This window comes from Polypterus senegalus, chromosome 3, assembly GCF_016835505.1.
Source record: "Polypterus senegalus isolate Bchr_013 chromosome 3, ASM1683550v1, whole genome shotgun sequence".
In the NCBI taxonomy this organism is placed as follows: domain Eukaryota; kingdom Metazoa; phylum Chordata; class Cladistia; order Polypteriformes; family Polypteridae; genus Polypterus; species Polypterus senegalus.
This window is the reverse complement of record NC_053156.1, coordinates 144,912,627-144,932,351: the sequence shown is the minus strand read 5'-3', so window position 1 is coordinate 144,932,351 and position 19,725 is coordinate 144,912,627. Positions and strand designations below refer to the sequence as shown.

At 38.0% G+C, this 19,725-nt stretch overlaps 1 protein-coding gene and 1 long non-coding RNA gene across 5 annotated transcripts in view; one reads left to right on the top strand and one right to left on the bottom strand.

Annotated features, from left to right (window-relative positions):
• The window catches only part of LOC120525601, a 106,858-nt gene extending 94,700 nt beyond the window's left edge, over positions 1 to 12,158 (bottom strand). For both annotated transcript variants that reach the window (XR_005632981.1, XR_005632980.1), the window contains exon 1: positions 12,070 to 12,158. This is a non-coding gene — a long non-coding RNA (uncharacterized LOC120525601). The remainder of the gene's footprint in view (positions 1 to 12,069) is intronic.
• A 73-nt stretch (positions 12,159 to 12,231) lies between these two features.
• Positions 12,232 to 19,725, top strand: part of xrn2 (5'-3' exoribonuclease 2) — a 256,764-nt gene continuing 249,270 nt past the window's right edge. For all 3 annotated transcript variants that reach the window (XM_039748021.1, XM_039748020.1, XM_039748022.1), the window contains exons 1-7: positions 12,232 to 12,414; positions 12,896 to 13,023; positions 13,104 to 13,215; positions 13,463 to 13,574; positions 17,720 to 17,778; positions 18,363 to 18,452; positions 19,649 to 19,721. In XM_039748021.1, the coding sequence (XP_039603955.1) occupies positions 12,340 to 12,414; positions 12,896 to 13,023; positions 13,104 to 13,215; positions 13,463 to 13,574; positions 17,720 to 17,778; positions 18,363 to 18,452; positions 19,649 to 19,721 (649 nt within the window). In that variant the 5' untranslated portion in view covers positions 12,232 to 12,339. The remainder of the gene's footprint in view (positions 12,415 to 12,895; positions 13,024 to 13,103; positions 13,216 to 13,462; positions 13,575 to 17,719; positions 17,779 to 18,362; positions 18,453 to 19,648; positions 19,722 to 19,725) is intronic.

Here is a 19,725-nt window from a genome sequence, read left to right as displayed (position 1 = left end):
TGCTCAAATGTTGTCTCACTGTTTAGCTCACTCGGTGACATTATCGATGGTGTTGGGTTCAAGGGCCCCTGAACAGTGATGGGAGCGTGGAGGCGAACCCGCATCGTCACAAGCTCATGTTCTTAAGTTGTGTTTTAATGCCAGTTTGCAGAAGTTCAGTTTTGTTGCAGTTTAATTTTAAAGAGTTCTGCTCCATCCAGTTTTAAATTTCACTGAGGCAAGTTGTGAGCTGAGAAAGCCCTGAGGAAGTTTCACTGTTGACACTGAAATGGAGTTGACTATCATCTGCATAAAAATGATAACGCAGTCCATACCTATGAATAGTATGGCCAAGGGGAAGAACATAGACACAGAAGAGGAGAGGACCAAGGACAGAGCCCTGAGGAACCCCTTGTGTGACTGGCACTGAGATGGTCCTGCTGTTGCCAAGATTAACAAACTCTTGTCTGTCAGTCAGATAGGGCTTAAACCACTGGAGGGCAGTGCCAGAGATGCCCAGCATGTTCTCCATTCTGGACAATAGAATGTCATGTCTGACAGTGGCAATTGTTGTACTGAGGTCTTAACAGAAATAATATGATGGTTTGTCCAAAGTCTGCTGCTATAAGCAAATCATTGGTTACCCGAGGCAGAGCAGTTTCATAGCTCTGCTGCGCCCTGAAACCAGATAGAAAATAGAAAGAAAATAGAAAGATGCCAAGTGCAAACAAGATTCACGACTTTTCATCCAACTATTCATTTTCTAAACCTTCTCATTCCATTCTAGTTAAAGCCACTTTAGGTTTAAGGTAGGAACTTACACTGGAATTTCTCACATTCTCCCCGAGTCTTTGTTGTTTTTTTTATCGCTGGAATATTTGGTTTTCTCTCATATTACAATGACATGAATGTTGTTTTGATTATTGTTGACTATAAATCGGCCAGGTGTGAGTGTATGTGCTTTGTTATCACCTGGCATCCTGTCCATAATTGGTTCCTTCCTTGTGCCTACTTCTCCCCTATTCCAAAGAAATTTTTGCATCTGTGCATACCTCAATCATTCAATTTTCTTATTCTCCACTCCTTGTTGGGTGTTCCCAGTTAATATTCCAATGCTGAATTATTAACCAGGCAACTATGGAAGCAACCAGGGTGGCCGGGGTCCTAGTGGTGACGTGCACAATGTAGGACCACTTAACTTATGGTTTGTGATGTAATTATGTGTAGTGCCTGTTGTTCCAATAAAGTCTGAAATAAATTCATCCATCCATCCATCCATTATTCAACTCACTATATACTAACTACAGGGTCATGTGGGTCTGCAAGAGCCAATCCCAGGCAACACAGGGCGCAAGGCAGGAAACAAACCCCGGGAAGGGCGCCAGCCCACCACAGGGCACACACACACATACCAAGCACACACTAGGGACAATTTAGAATTGTCAATGCACCTAACCTGCATGTCTTTGGACTGTGGGAGGAAACCCATGCAGAGAACATGCAAACTCCCACGCAGACACAGGAAATAAATTCATAACCTGGGAATTGTTCTGACTGGTCATTGGAAAGTTACATCCAAAAATTGAAAATCTCTATAACAATCCCTTCTAAATTTGTCTTTTTTTGAAAGTCGTATTAACTGTTATGATCACCAAGGTAGTTGCTGGCATTTGTATCACTTTCTTTTAAGAATTAAATGGTAATTAGGTGGTTGAGATAAACTAAAAGGATAAGACATAATCCATCCAGCCATTTTCCAACCCGCTGAATCCGAACACAGGGTCACGGGGGTCTGCTGGAGCCAATCCCAGCCAACACAGGGCACAAGGCAGGAACCAATCCTGGGCAGGGTGCCAACCCACCGCAGGACACACACAAACACACCCACACACCAAGCACACACTAGGGCCAATTTAGAATCGCCAATCCACCTAACCTGCATGTCTTTGGACAGTGGGAGGAAACCGGAGCGCCCGGAGGAAACCCACGCAGACACGGTGAGAACCCGGGAAGCAAACCCAAGTCTCCTAACTGTGAGGCAGCAGCGCTACCCACTGTGCCACCGTGCTGCCCATAAGACATAATCACAGTCAGTAATCTAACAAAGTTCAATGTCAAGAGTATAATTTAAACTGTGTAGCAAAACCACAACACAAAACAGGAATTGTACTGAAAAATAAATGTAAAATCCTGTACTAAAACTGGAATTCTTGCCTCAAACTCAATCTAGAACAATCATTGTTTGCATGTTTGTCTTGAGAATTTGATTGGACACTTGTATAGCATGCGCATTGCCATCTTTTATAGGCCCTGTGACGAGTACAGGACTTTGTTTTACCGACAACAGGCATGGCAACTCTGAACAGGATGGAGGTGACCAGGCAAAGACAGTCACAAAATGGCAGAGGCCATACAAACAACAGAACACAAGATGGGAATATCCAGAAAAATGAGATAATAAGTAAACCAGTGGAAACAATTGTACACAGATTCCAAAAATGAAATTAAAAGCATTGCTAAAAATTGTATTTTGAGTGTGTTATCTGCATTGGGGATCTATAAAAAACAATAATACTAACCTTGCAGCTTTCTATGCAAACATCTGTTGTCTGACTAAGATGCTGCTTATTTCACATTTGAAGCAAAGATATTTTAAAATTATACATATTGCTTCTCATTGTTTATCTTTGGTAGAAATTCCTGATTTTCCATCAGCAATTGCATATATATAGTGTAACTTCCCCTGTTCAATGATTATGCTTCCACCTCAACAGTACTTAATCTTAGTACTTAAATAAATCAAAGTAAACTATGAGTCTGGTTTTTGCTGACAAGGAAGTCTATTTCAGGTTCCACGTTTGTCACGGCTAGTTGTAATAGGTGGTGCAGGTGTGCAACAATGAGTCTGGATCTGGTAGGACATTTAATGTGTTTTAATTGGGAAAAGGTCTGCTCCCAGATGTAGGTGCTTCTAGAAATGGTTGTAATTTTCAGTTCACTTTTTTAAGATTAGAGGTAGTCTCAGATGGAAGAGAGGTACCGAGTTAGGCTGCTTGATTTGAATATATCATTCAGCCTGTCACAGTTTTTCAATTCTGCCAGCTCCTGCTGGTAAATGAGATCAATGATCTCAAGGTCTGTGGAAAAAGGATTCTGAAACAATCAACCCTCTTTTGTGTGTACATGAAGTTCTCAAAATTGTTTGTGGAACTCATTTTCCAGGCTTCCATACATTTGTCAACTGGGAATCCAACTGGTAGGTTTTCAGTAGATCAGTTTCTGAGTATTTGGAAGATGGCAGAAGTTTTCCTCTCTTTTTTAAGAAAGAGGCTCAGTTTTACTTCAAATGCTTTTATATGTAAATGCATGTCACTGTCAAGTTTCCACTTCCCTTGAAGCTGCATGTTGAGACCATTTAGTAGCTCTGTTGTATCTGTTAAAAAAGCAAGCTGACTTTTCCATTCTTAATTTCTAAGTTCTGGAACTACTTTGTTTTCAACTGCAGAATTGTACTGATTTCCGGATGCAAGTAGTAAAAACATTTCAAAACTCGCCTCTGGCTTAGCCAACACACCGCCGTGTTGTACAGAACATCTACGTTTGCAGTATATGTCTCTGACAAGCAATCCTGAAATGGTCTATGGTTGAGAGCATTTGCTTGAATGAACTTAACACAAGGCACCACAACTTTCATGACAGAATTCTACATAACTGATTTGGATCACAGTGCATTGCAATTGGACGTGTGTGACTCTATATTGATGCATGCAGCCACTCCTCATACATGAAACCCACCATTAGTTGTCACGCTGGTTACATTAGACCAGTTGAGTCCCAAGTTATCAACAGTTTGACAGACGTTTTCGTAGACGTCCTCTCCTGTTGTCATGCCGTAGATGCTCTGCAGTGCAGCAGGCTCTTCTGTGATTTTGAATTGCTCATTACTTGCCAGAATGAAAATCAAAAGCTGTGCTGTATCGCAAACATCATTGCTTTCATCAAGTGCCACTGAAAAATAGAACATGTCTTTAGATTTCCTTTGCAAATGCATGAGCAAATTGTCACCCATTTCCTCCACCCTACATGTAATTGTTGGTATGGAAAGACTCACTCCACTGAATCAAGTCTGCCTTCTCTGGACACATTTCCTTAGCAACAGAAACCAGACATTTTTTCACAAATTCTCTGTAGGTGAACGGTCTACCACTGGTAGTAATTAGCTTGGCTACTTGAAACTGACAAAGTATTTATCTGTTTTTGATTTAAAAATGCATTCTACTGAATCATCAATCCATTTTTTAATTTAGAGATTTTTCCTGATCTCACATGCCCCATCAGACAGCCATATTTTTCTTTATGTCGAGATTCATAGAGCCAACGCAAGTTGTATTCTTTGAAGACCGCTATAGACCCTTGCACTGAACAAAAATATAGTCACTGGTCCACTGTTAATTGAATATCCTACAGTCAGAATCAATTTTTCTTTTCTTTGACATTGTTCAACGCAGCTACTTTGGGATTTACTTAATGAGTTGGGGTGAAATGACTGTGGGAGGGGATATGATATTTTTTAAATATTTCTGTGGTGGTTCCAGATGCCCAGATTGCATTCACTTTGGCTTACATAAGCCTATGTTTGGGAATTTAATGATCAGCAGGCCAGACCACACACAATGTGGTTATTGTTTAAAGGGCAGGAAAGTGACAGTCTAGGGAAGTATTCTGCACATGGGCCAAAGTTTGGACACCCCAGGCATAAGGGCTTAGTTGATTAGTTTGCATTCTGAAGACAGAGTTGAACCCAACACAAGGTGGCCAAGTCTCTTTTACTGTATATTGAGGCTACATAATGAACGAGTGAGATTGCATCTGGAGTACTGGGCACAGTTCTTGTTACTACACTATGAGAAATAAATGGTAGCACAAGAAGCTATGCAGCGGATTGCAACCAGGTACATCCCAGGACTGAAGGACATGCCCTACTCTGACAGAATCAGAGAATTAAACCTGTTTACGTTTGGGAAGAGGAGACTGCATGGGGAGCTAATCCAGGTCTTCAAAATCCTCAAAGGCACTAATGAAGAAAATCCAAAAGAATTCTAACAGCCTCAGAGTGAATCATATACTCAAGGACTCAAATGGCAAATAAGGGGAAATGCATTTAGTACTAAACTTTTATGAGGGATGAAAGGCGCTCGACAGTAAGTCTTGAGCGATGTGGGGTTTTGGTAGCTTTCATTAACGAAAACAATTGCTCACAAAGGTATGTGCTTCTGAACATAGACAGTACTCTCCATGCCAACTTACGAATCTGCACATACGTGGGTGCGAGGTAAGCATACAAGCCTGACACACCAACTTTGTTGTATTTTGCCATCAGAACAGAATCTGACTGCAGTTCAATCAATTCCATTTGGATATTCTCAGCGCTATTGCCACGTGTGAGATTGTTTGTCCGGGTCCCAAGGGAGTTTAAAAACCTCATAAATTTTAGAATGAGTGCCGCATTAATATGAATGTTTCTTGAACGAGCATCAATGCAACCACATAAAAACGGCTTTTTCGGCGTCTTCAAATGCAGCAGTTCGCATACGTTTGCAACCCGAGATTTTTCTGCTTTTTTGCATATAACAAGTATGCCGTTTCTATAGAAGGGTGATAATGAGTTAAATTCTAATGGATGTTTTTCAAATATTGACAAGCAATAAGGAAAAGGTATCACTTAAAACCACACAAAACAAAAACAGCAAAAAAAAAAAACAAAAACAGTACGAGGAAAGTTCGAAGAAAGAACATTTTTTACAGTGTTTCTGTTTTGGGGATCGTTGTGCAGATGTCCACAACTGAGCTGTGACCGCAGAACTAACTGCTCTGTGGATGATTCATTCAAGCATTTCAAGGTCACTTCGTTGTAATGAAAGTATCTGCTGCTGAATGTACTTCGTAGTAACGAGATTTCTGTGGACTCGTGTCATATGGGGAAACTGTCAGAAACATAAAAATATTTTGTTGTAGCCTAATACTCTCTCACCACGGTCTCTCTCCTCTTTCTGCGCCGCTGCAAAGCCCCGCCTGCCTAGCGTTCTTAAAAGTGTCCTCAGTGATGGGGGCAGCCTTTAAGCTGTTAGCCTTTTACTGAGTGAGTCTCCGTTGCTGGCAGTTCTCTCTTCACTACCGGGCCGCGGACCGCAGCCTAGCACTTCAGTTGCAACTTCGCGGCTGCAACTATACTAGCAGATGACGTTTCCAGTACCGTAATGCCATCGGAAAAAGTGCTTTTGTCAGAAGGCAGAAGTAAGGAAAGTCAATAAGTAACGCAAAAGATTTAGAATGATTCAATCACAAACGATAGTAATAATTGTATACAAGTTTAGTGCTAACTAGGATGTGTCATGCGGGCCGCGTGTTTGACATGCCTGCTATAGTGGATTGATTGGCTTTCCATTGGCCTTGTTCTATACAGCTCCCTTAAAACTCAAGACTGAAAATGGTGTCTCTTTATATTCTGTATAACTGTGTGTCATTAAGAAGCATACACTGGTGTTGTCCAGATCTTATTTTTTAAAGAAAACTGTCTTGAGGAGTGGCTAACACACCAGTCCTTATATTTGTGGAACCTGCTCAATGTTGCAGGGGATCTGAACCCATTGCTGGAATTACTAATGAAAAGGCTGGAGCCATCTCAGTGCGATGGGACCCCAGTCCATTGAAAGGCATATTCGTTAACTTGACCACACTAGTTTATAGGAGGCTGAAATTAACTACTTATGTGGATGGCTATGTATTTGCAGCTACGTATTCATTTTCAGCCAACTACTTATTGACACAGTTTGTGAAAACCAGTTACTTATTCAGTGTTAACAGTAAGACAGATGCCTTTGTTAAGATGCAGCTGAGTTTTGTCCAGCACAATGTGGGCAACTGGATCAGAATGACTTGCAACATTGAAACCCTCCCATAGCTTTAGTTAAGAGTATGCCATTTCAAACTCACATGTGAAACGTAATATATTCAAAAGTAAACTAGGCTGTTTTGCTTAACATTACTTTATTTCAATGTTATATTTAACATAATCTATGAAGCAAGATTCGGACAGCCAGACAGAGAAAATAAATGTAAGATAAACTGATTACACTATATAGCCTGGCTAACACTGGCTATCTATCCACTGTTATCCATATGCATATCGCCATTAAGTTCACAATACCAATCAACAATCAGTGTTAAGGGCTTTTTGAAGTTAAAAAAACAACAACACTGAAATAAAAAAAAAAAAAAAAATGATGGTGCCAAGCCATAATGGAACATAATGAAGTGTGATTTTTTTCTATAGGTGATTTAGGAAGTTTTTCAGAATGCGATAGAGAACAGGATGGTGCTTTTGAGTGAGTAAAGGTAATTACTGTTGTTGGTAGAAATGTATTCAAGTCCACTGCATAATGAGGCAATACTAATTTACAGCTTTGATATTTTTAGCTTTGAACGAAACAACTTTAAATCATCTTTACACAATACCTCTATTGGTGATGTCATGTACTATGGAATTTTGCTACACCATTCTATTCTACACCATCAACAGCTATAGATGCTTTCTGCGACCCATGCTGTATGTAGCTGATTATATTATTTCTTTTCACCTGTTATTTTCCATACAATGCTTAGAATGTTTAATTCACTTCATGTGCTAGGTAAATGCGCAACCTGTAATTATTTTTACTGTTTGTAATAAGTTCAAGTAAAACACGATTCTGAACTTCTAAACTTGAAAACAAATTCTTTACAGAACAAAGTAAAAACCCATATATGAAACTGTTTTCTTCAGTTTGCTTGCTGCCGTTGTATGATACATACTCTATGTAGTGCTCAATGTAAGGTTATTGTAACATATTAATGAAACATGTATGCATGTTCTCCACTCAGCCAATTTGTTTATTACATCCAACCCAGAAAATACTCCCCTACTGTCTACGACACTATTCGGTAGCTTATTCCATGTGTCATGGCTCTCTGTGTAAAGAAACCCCCCCCTAATGTTTGTTAGAAATTTACCCTTACCAAGTTTCAAATTCTGTCCTCATGTTCTTGATGAACTCTTTTTAAAATAACAGTCTCGATTCACTGTACTAATTCCCTTCATAATTTTAAACACTTTAATCATGTTACCTCTTAATCTTCCTTTGCTAAAACATCCCCTGTAACGCTGGAATCACCCTAATCACTCTTCTCCAAACTTTTTCTAGCACTGCTACGTCCTTTTTGTAGCCTGGAGACCAAAACTGCACACAGTACTCCAGATGAGGCCTCATCAGTGCATTATAAAGGTTGAGCATAATAACCTCCTTGGACTTGTACCCCACATATTGTGCTATGTAACCTATCATTCTGTTAGCCCTCTTAATGGCTTCTCAACACTGTCTGGCAGTTTATAGTGTCGAGTCCACTACGACTCCTAAATCCATCTCATAAGGTGTACTCTCCATTTTCAGATCTCCCATTGTGTATTCAAGCCTAACATTTTTACTTTCTACATATAATAATTTGCATCTACTTATATAATATTTCATTTGGCAAAAAGCCTGTATGCTGTCTATGTCCTTCTGTAATGATTCAATGGATTCCTGATTGTCTGTCAACCTACTTGTCTAGGTATTATCTGCAAACGTAACCATCTTGCTACTTATATTACTAACCAAATAATTTATATATATATTAAAAATAGCAGTGGCCCTAGCACTGTCCCCTATGGGACACCACTCTTAACGTCAGCCAATTCTGATAGGGTTCCTCGCACTATCACCCTCTACTTCCTGTGTTTGAGACAATTTTGCACCCATCTACAAACAACACCCTGAACCCCCACTTTTAGTGTGATGCCCAACCTCTCATGTGACACCTTATTGAATGGTTTCTGAAAGTCAAGATAAATAATATCATGTGCTCCACTTTGATCATTCCCTTTTGTTGCCTCCTCATACAATTCCAGCATGTTAGTAAAGCACGACCGCCCTCTTCTGAATCTATGACAGTAAAACTCCTGTTCTTGCTATGTGTTGCTCAATCTTTTCCTTAATAATCCTTACATTATTTCACTTGTGATGCACGTTAGACTAACTTGTCTGTAGCTGCTTGCTTCTGCCAGATCTTTTTATGCTGTATAATGGAATAGTATTAGCCATTTTCCAGTCCATTTGGAATTTCCTTAGTGTGCTGTGACTTCCTAAAAATACCATTAAGACGATAGTTTAACATCCTCATTGCTCATAGTGTTTTGGAGGTCTCACAACCATCTTGGACCATCTCAGGCAAATTGGTTCAGAGGCAAGGATCTCTGCAGTATTAACAGGGTTATTAACTTCCTTAGGCACTTCACACTGATTACTGAGATTGGCAGCAAAATGAGAACTTGTCTGTTATAATCATGCTTCAGGACTAACATAAGTATTCAGGTGATCCTGTGACCTCTGTATGCCTGGAATCCACTGAGAGCCTGTTCCTAAGATATTTTTAAAATACACTTCAAATATTTCAAATGATCTTTCTTGTGCAAAGTAACCATCATGGTTCTTCTGTTGATATTGTTACTTCTGCACTCTCAACGGCATCAGTTTTAAGGAAATCAAGTCTGGCATGAATATGTCTCCATAAAAACAGATCTGCAGGTGACTATCCAGTGAAATTATGTTTAGTACAATATAGCATGAGGAAAGGTATAATTCTGTCCGCTATTCTCAGATCTGTACAATGCAGATTCTTCATACTGAATTTAAATGTTTGTACATATTGCTCTGCCAGGTGATTGCTTGCTGGATGGCCTGGTGGACTGGTCAGGTATATAATGCAATTTTGTTTGGCAAAAATTTGAAACTCTGCTTGTGTAAAAGCACTTCCATTGTTTGCTACTATTTGCTCAGGTAACCCATATGCTGAAAACAGTCTTCTCAGCCTTGTAATAGGAGGTTATTTGAGACACAAGATAAACTTCTAACCATTTCAAATAAGCATCAGCTAATATCCACTTGGAATGTTTCACGCTCCTTGCAAATTTGTTTCACTACTGAATCAGCCTTTGGCCACCAAATATATTTCAGAGCGAGTGCTTTCATTCTCACTATGCTTCGATGCCCTGTGAGGACTTCTTTTTTATATTATTGTTCTAAGCTTGGCTGGAACTATCACTGTGGCGGCCCACAACACACATCCCTGTTCAACTGATAACTCAAATCTCCTTTTGTGGAACACCTTCAGATTCTCTTCAATTTGTCCAGGCCAACCTTTCATTATATACTGATATACTTTAGGTAGCTCTCTGTCAGTATGTGTCATTCACACTACCTGTGCCACACTCACTGGTGCTGCCTCAAGGTACTAAGACAGCAGAGCATAAATATGTGCCAATAAGGCTGCAATTCCCTCATCACTAGTTTCAGTTAATGGGGCCCATGATGATCCATCCACACATCCATGCTGTACTGACTTGTGATAAACTATTTGACATTCACAGGCTGATAATATAATAGCTCAAGCTGGATACGTGCAATCCCAGGAAAACACAGAGTTCCCTTACATTTTTTGGTGCTGGAACCTCCTAGATAACATTTACCTTATCTTCGGACAGGTGTACTCCATTTCCATCAAGCACATATCCCAGGTACTCACATTTTGAATCTTTTAACCCAAAGACCACTGTCATGTAAACATTGTAGGACATTTTTTTTAATTTTTGCATGTACAACTCTTCAACTCTCCTTATATTAACAGGCCATCTAAGTAGACTACAACATCTAAATCTTTCATTAGGCTTTCCATAATTCTCAGAAAAATGGAAGGTTCAGCACTGATGCCCTATGGTAGTCTGTTGTAAACAAACCAGGCTTTATGTGTGTTAATGGCTGTACATACCTCTAACAGCACTTGGTATGCTAATACCAAACCTATGTTTGAAAATATCTTGCCCCCACCCAGTGTAGCCAACATTTCCTCAATTTGTGGCAAGGGGTATTTTTCAGCATTTGCAGTTTAATTAATAGTCATTTCATATGTATAATTATGCCAGCTAAAGTCAACTAGATAAACTATCTTTTTATCAACTAGATTCCTTCATAGCAAAAGGTAATGGTCTACTTCTGTGAAAATCGTTTTTGTTTTGCCAGGCAGACTTGATGTGAATCTTAAATACATTCACAGCCACTTCATCCATTTTCCTTAATTGTTGCATGTCCTTTCCGCTGCTTCCATACTGTGAATGATTTCCAGTACCTTTATTAAAGTCAGTCCGTCCTCTGAAAGCCAGTCTTCTCTGGCAGGCTTCACTCTTTGTCTCACTGACAAAACAATCGTGCAGTGACTGGTCCAAATGAACACCAAAGTTGCAATTGACTGCGCACTGCTTTAAATCTGCAGCAAAATGGTGTACTGTTTCTTTACCCTTTTGAGCACATCCATTGATTCGGAAACGCTCCGCAATTATTAATGACTTTGGTTTGAGTTGTTCCTTTAAAGTACTAACTATCTGGTTGAAAATGTTATCCCACTATTTGGCAGGATGTACTGATTTTCTAAGTAATCCATATGTGACAGCCACCATTAGGCTGAGCAACATGACCACTCATTTTAATTCTTGAAATTCATTAGTTCCAATGAACTAAGAATATTAGCTCGTTAGAAAAAAATAAAAATATTGTAACCTTGTTACTTACATAATATTTCTAATGCATCTGATTAACTCATGGCACTATAACTATGACCCATTGTGTTAGAAAATTTCAGCTAGGTAAATTACATGGAGACAATTAGGAGACGTGAACATGAAAAGCACACATTGAGGCTATTCAGTACTGCCCCATCGTTGGTGGAAACGCTTCTGGTATGTCATTTTCCTAAAAGTTATCATTTTTTGCGTAGATTTGCCATTCTTTAAAGCTGGTGCATGATATCACGTCCCTGCACAAGCCAACAACTGTGTATCGAATAGCAGCTGTGATTAGCGACAAAAGAGGATTTAACAGTTGTGTATGTTCAATAGAATCCTGTCAGAAGTAATTGGACATTTGTCAGCGTGATCAAAATACATTCAAATTAGAAAGCACTTACTGGTTATATCATCGCATGACACACGCTAAGTACAAACTCATCCAGTAGACTAAGTGGCGTAATGAGCCCTGATAGCCACTCGCCTCAACAGAGTTTCCCACAAAACACCGCGCTGCCCTAACCCGGAAACGGCTCTCACGTTGCATGTGAGAGTGTTTCCGCGCTTCGTCGAGTGTTTAGAGCTAACAGTTGCCGCTGTTTTTAATGAGCTGAAGGATTGTTTATTTTATTCATAATTGTGTTTTATTTTAATTTAAGGGTAACTTTGAAATGGGAGTGCCGGCATTTTTCCGATGGTTAAGTCGAAAGTATGCGTCGATTATCGTGCACTGCATTGAAGAAAAGGTAAGGAGGCAATTGTTTTGGAGAAGGTTTCAGGCTAAAACGTGATCTTCTCTCGGTATATGTGTTTATCTGTTGTTATAGACACGTTGGTATTTTCGGATGGATATTATTTTAACGGTAATGTTTTGCGGGAGGCTCTTACTCGGTGTTAAACTGCTCCCAGTTTTATATTACTACAATATTGGAACATTAGCGTTTCCAACAGAAGCTTAACTTTTTATTTGCATTTATTTATTTTAGTTTAAAGAGGCTTATGTTTCCCATACTGTTGAAATAAACTTTAAGAGTCTGAATTCCCTAGTGAAACAGTTCGATGACATCAGTGGTACATGAAGTTATATCTAGACATAAAGCAGTTTCCACCGGATTGTTAAAAGCGGCCTGTTCTGGAATTGTTTTCCTCCTTTTAAGAACGACCACTTTAGCTGGAATGCTGTAAAGCTAAAAATAATAATCATTTTGATTTATTTTCCAAACGTAGCCTAAAGAATACAATGGAGTACGTGTACCAACTGATACAAGTAGACCAAACCCAAACGAGGTGGAGTTTGATAACCTGTACTTGGATATGAACGGTATCATTCACCCTTGTACTCATCCAGAAGACAAGTAATTATCCTTTTTTTTATCTTCTTTGATAGTATATTTCCTTCGCTCATTTTATTAATTTAAACTTTCGTTATTTGCAGGCCTGCGCCAAAGAATGAAGATGAAATGATGGTTGCTATTTTTGAATATATTGACCGTTTATTCAATATTGTTCGTCCACGAAGAGTTCTTTATATGGCAATAGATGGAGTTGTAAGTATACTTCTGTATTTTAACAAAGTAAAATGTCAACTTTTTAAAGTTGGTTAGTCTTTCGGATTTCCGCTTTCCGTTGTTTTATGTGTCTCTGACTGTAATTATTGATTGTCGGTCGTCTTGTTTCTTCATCAACCCAATACATTTTTAAGACAAAGGAGTATAGGCACAGTATTTCTGAAACTTAAGTAGGTGTTGTGTTTCCATCCCAAATCACAATATCTTTGTGATAAACTCTTTTAAGGCTCCACGTGCCAAAATGAATCAACAGAGATCTAGACGGTTTCGAGCCTCCAAGGAAGCCGTGGAATTGACTGAAGAGAAATCACGCATCAGAGAGGAAATATTTCAACGAGGTGTGTAGTATGGTAGTTGGAGTACAAAAATAATTGTGTTTTTATGTTTAGTTATTTACAAAATGTAAATACGGGGTTGGGCGGAGAATGTAAATCCAGTCTTTAAAAATAAATATATCTGAGCTGCTTTGTCAAAGTTTACTGGTGTTTTTTGAGGGGTTGCTTGATGATGGCCTTTTTAGTCAAGTTTGAAGCATAACAGTCTAGTGCATGTTAAAGGAGCCTGTCTCATTAAATTCCCCCCTAACAATATCTGAAAATACAGACACAAGGGTTTTGTGGTTTTTTTATATGTATAATTTACAGTTCAAACTGATACTTGATTGTGATTTTATTCTGGTTTGAAATAATTTTCTTTTGGTATTTATGGATAAAAGGAATACTCCAACCAATTTTTTTAATCTGTTAATTGCCACTTGTTTTTGTAGCTATGGCCTAGAAAAATGGTTAGTCATATTTTAATGGGGAACATAGGTAACACAGTTGCTGATGCAATAGGCACCATTGTAGACCAATTCTGAACAACAAAAAAATGGGGGGGGTGGGGGGAACCTTGTTTCATAAATGTAGTCAGGTGTGTAATGCTGTTCACATTACTTAAGTAAAAGAATAGGTGATTTGGAGAACTTTTATGAAAATAGTTTTGTATTTGCATATAATACAAAATTGAATATGTGTATTTAGATCTATGATCAAAAAACTAAATTTCATCACAGTATTTAAAATCCCTATTTTTCTTGTGAATGAATGTCTATATGCAAATTGACTGCTTCAGTATACGTTTCATCTAATTATGAAATTTAGCTTAGTTTTCATAACTGAAGCGAATTTTTGGCTGGGATTGTATAAGTCTTTAGAGTTGTTTCAGAATATCCGCGATAATCTTCATTTACCTATTTGTGGCTGGACAAAGCTAAATTTGCCTTGTTTGCAGTAAGAAAAAGATTAATAGGCTATATATTCCTTTAATTGTTAGGTAAATGGAATTGCATCTAAAATGAACTAGTAGCTATAGGTTTTTGTCCAAGAAGCTATGACTTTTCACAGTTTATTGCATACTTTAAAATATAAGTATTTGGTCTGAAATTTCAAGTGGTTCACTTTGGCCCAGTTTTGTATTTTTAGGTGATGATTTTTCCCTCCCAAGAGGGTTCAGTTTAAGAAAACATGAAAAAGCCTTTAGGCATTTAAAAATTTTATTTTGGCCTGGTTGAGTAGTAAAAATGTGGATTTGAAAAACATTTTTTTTAGGTTTAAATCAATACTTTAAACTTATTTAACGCCTGTTTTAACATGTTGGTGAAAGTGCAAGTAAACGCTTTGATATACGGTACAATCCCTCTTAACCGGCCACCTCGGGACTGCACCTCTGGCCAGTTGCCGTTTTGGCTGGTTAATCTGACGCATACCTATTTTTATGTAGAAAAATATTTCTAAGGCATGTACTGTACCTCTTAGGCCAGAGTATCTCAACCTTTAAGCATTTGCGACCCGAGTTTTCATAAGTTTTAATTGCACCCCCTAATGTTTTTTTTGAAAGGAGTCCACTAATACCAATTTCTTTTTTTAATTAATGATATATCATAGATGCATATTTTATTAAGCCTACTTAACTTTTATCAACATTTTATCTAACTCTATTTTTCTAGTATCCGAATGTAGTTTGTTAATTTGTTTTGGTTTCAACAGATGTATTTTTCATATTTTTGATTCTTGTTTTCTTTTTTCACATCTTCGTGCCCCCCTTTTTGTTGTGTGAGATACACAACAGTGCAAATGTCGCTTCAGAATAGTTTTGCTTATTACTGTTTGGTCACGCAGGCACAATACATAGAAAAAAGAAAAAGACTGTGTGCTCCGTGGTTACTCTCTCAGGTGGACATTACCATATCATCTCATGGACCAATAGCGTGAATTTTCTGCATTCGTCTTAAATGACCGACATTATAAAATACCAGACATTACAGGTGCTGGTCATAAAATTAGAATATTATGACAAAGTTGATTTATTTCAGTATTTCCATTCAAAAAGTGAAACTTGTATATTAGATTCCTTCATTACACACAGACTGATGTTTTTCAAATGTTTATTTCTTTTAATTTTGATCAAAGATTACAACTGACAACTAATGAAAGTCCCAAATTCAGTATCTCGGAAAATTAGAATATCGTGAAAAGGTTCAATATTGAAGACACCTGGTGCCATACTCTAATCAGCTAATTAACTCAAAACACCTGCAAAAGCCTTTTAAATGTTCTCTCAGTCTAGTTCTGTAGGCTACACAATTATGAGGAAGACTGCTGACTTGACAAGAGGACCATTGACACCTTGACCAAGGAGGGCAAGACACAAAAGGTCATTGCTAAAGAGGCTGGCTGTTCACAGAGCACATTAATAGAGAGGCGAAGGGAAGGACAAGATGTGGTAGAAAAAGTGTACAAGCAATAGGGATAACCGCACCCTGGAGTGGATTGTGAAACAAAACCCATTCAAAACTGTGGGGGAGATTCACAAAGAGTGGACTGCAGTTGGAGTCAGTGCTTCAAGAACCACCACGCACAGACGTATGCAAGACATGGGTTTCAGCTGTCGCATTCCTTGTGTCAAGCCACTCTTGAACAAGAGACCGCGTCAGAAGCGTCTCGCCTGGGTTAAAGACAAAACTACTGCTGAGTGGTCCAAAGTTATGTTCTCTGATGAAAGTAGATTTTGCATTTTCTTTGGAAATCAAGGTCCCAGATTCTGGAGGAAGAGAGGAGAGGCACAGAATCTAAGTTGCTTGAGGTCCGGGGTAAAGTTTCCACAGTCAGTGATGGTTTGGGGTGCCATATCATCTGCTGATGTTGGTCCATTGTGTTTTCTGAGGTCCAAGGTCAATGCAGCCGTCTACCAGGAAGTTTTAGAGCACTTCATGCTTCCTGCTGCTTACTATCTTTATGGAGATGCAAATTTCATTTTCCAACAGGACCTGGCACCTGCACAGTGCCAAAGCTACCAGTACCTGGTTTAAGGACCATGGTATCCCTGTTCTTGATTGGCTAGCAAACTCGCCTGACCTTAACCCCATAGAAAATCTTGTGAATATTGTGAAGAGGAACATGCAATACGCCAGACCCAACAATTCAGAAGAGCTGAAGGCCACTATCGGAGCAACATGGGCTCTCATAACACCTGAGCAGTGCCACCGACTGATTGACTCCATGCCATGCCGCATTGCTGCAGTAATCCATGCCAAAGGAGCCCCAACTAAATATTGAGTGCTGTACATGCTCATACTTTTTATGTTCATACCATTCAGTTGGCTAACATTTCTAAAAATCCTTTTTTTTGCATTGGTCTTAATTGATATTCTAATTTTCTGAGATACTGAATTTGGGACTTTCATTAGTTGTCAGTTATAATCACCAAAATTAAAAGAAAGAAACCTCTGAAATACATCAGTCTGTGTGTAATGAATGAATCTAATATATAAGTTTCACTTTTTGAATGGAATTAATGAAATAAATCAACTTTCTTATGATATTCTAATTTATGACCGGCACCTGTATATGGTAAAATCAAGCCTCGACTTATCCGCGGGAGAACTTAAACGTGAGTATATATGGTACATATTGACAATAATCGGTTTATATCAAATCATTAGATTTAGTCTGTAAGTGAACAAATGCAAAGAATTCAAGATATTCAAATCTGCAACTCAACTCTTATTGAATATTTTCAGGCCCTTATAGAGCGAAGTACCTTTTTCCAATCCGAGCAGAGTGCTCCAAGTAGAAGTATAAGGAACTTTAGTTGAAATCTACTAATTTCAGAAGCTGTTTCTGGTACTTGATTTTCAAGGACCAAGCAAAACACAATACTGCACTTGTCTTCAGTGAGGGCAAAACTTTATTATTTTTTTTATTTTATAAACCTAGTTGCCTTTCCTGTGTTGGAGCCCTTTTGTTACCTTTTTACAATAATATCTCAATTATAATAAACATGTAAAAAAAATCCAGGGCTGAAATTTTTTTTTTTGAATACTGTCCTTTTTCTTACACCTGTTATAACTCCAACATACTTGCTCCTTTTTGTAAATAAAACTTAAGTTTATGATGATGTAATGCTAGTTTGATATTTCTGTAATTTTTTTTTTTTTGTGCAGGTGGATATCTTCCGCCAGAAGAAGTAAAAGAGAGATTTGATAGTAACTGTATTACACCGGTATGTGTGTTTTTCATCTAATGTAAACAATGACTGTGTTTTTTTAAAAAAAAAAAATGCATCCATTAAAGAAGAGGCAATCTCCTTTCCCATGTTTCCTCATCTGGTTAAATCTACAGACCTGTCACATGTCTACAGGTTATGCAGTCAGCCTATTGTTTGTCTCTTTATAGAGATGTATAGTTAAAAAAAAAACCTGCAGCAGATGCATCTGCTTGAGGAATGTGTTGTCCCATTATAGTGCAGTAAAACAACAACAGGACACTGAGTATTGGTTTTTCTGAACAATTTAACTTTGACCAAAATAATTCTACAAAGGTAAAAAGTGTTTTCTGAATTGGCAGTAACTTTGGTAGAGAAACATCTGTTCCCCTTGCCATTATTATAAGTAAACAGTTGCTTCTGGCAGAATCAATTTCTTTTTCTCCTTGTGTCACTGTTCTAAAATAGAAACTGGGTCTTGGTAGTAATTTTTGGATGTTTTTAATGACTTATTCATGTTGTAGTGTTTTATTTAAATACTGTAAGAATTTCTTTTTTTAATTTGTTTTCCAGAATTTAGCTCAAATTTATTTTTATTTCAGGGAACTGAATTCATGGATAATCTTGCACAGTGTCTGAGATACTACATTGCTGATCGTCTCAACAATGACCCTGGATGGAGAAACATAACGGTAAGTTATGAATGTGTCACTTGTCTGTTTTTTTTTTGTGTATTTCCAGCATTAATGTTTACAGCATTTGTTGTTTTCCCTAATTTTTAGGTTACTGGCTATTTTGACAAGGTGCCTTTGTAGATAGCTTTCAGTGACAAGGGTGAGAGAGAGAGAGAGAGAGAGAGAGAGTGCTTTTGTGACAGACAGGCAGAGTGGTGAGAACAGCAAGTGAAGTTAAAAAAGCAGGCAAGAGTCAGGCTGACATGTTTTATTACTCTGGAGGTGGACAGTGACAACGTACTGTTTATATCTCATCATTAACAAAAAAGAAATGCCAGTCTGCACTTGTGGATTTACCAGGAAAAGCATGGCAAGACTGGCAAAGCATAACAATCAAAATGACAACACAGTCCTTTAAGGTATTGCTTTTAAAATTGATACTTGGATTGCCACAGATGTTGATTCTGTTTTCATGTTGTGCTTCTACTGCTTGACCAGTCACAGTCTTGTGGAGTTTATTGTATTTGCTGTCCGTTTCTGGCATTTGATATTTAACCAGATTAGTCTATAAAATACTCAAGAAAAGACCAGTTAACTGGCTTTTTAAAGTTGCTACATAAGAGTGAAAGTGTGTATTTTTAATGCCTGCATCCAGTTTCTAACTAGTAGCTTGTTTAGAATTGGTTGCTATTTTGTAACTTGTGCTGATTTAGGGTCTTGATCCCCTTCACCTAAATTGCAGTTAGCAAGTGTGGAAAATTTGTAGTTAGGGTTTTTTTTTCCCCTCCTCTTTCTTTCTTGTTATGCATTGTGCTGCCATTCATGAAATAAATGCATGAGTTCTACTCTTTCCAAGTTCTCAATTGTCCTGTTAAAGAACTAGTCCAATACACCTAACTAAAGTTATATTCTATGCTTGTCCAAAATTTTAAATGAAGTGAATTCAGGGAATGTGTAAATGCCTTAAAATATAAACACAGCCTTGCTTGTTTGTCATTTGTATTTCGTTTTATTAGCATTCAACCAATAACATTTATGTATTTAACCCTCTAGTCATATTCATCCTGTAATTGTTGAAATCTAGGAATTCTTTTCATTTCAATGTAATAAGCAAAACTTTCCTCCCAGAAGTTTTCCATTAGTGAGATCCCCTCTACCCCTTTCTTTCTTTCTATTATGTTTATTTTAGCTTCTTTCTTTCTTTTATAAATTAGGTTATTTTATCTGATGCAAGTGTGCCTGGTGAGGGTGAACATAAAATTATGGATTATATTAGAAGACAACGAGGTAT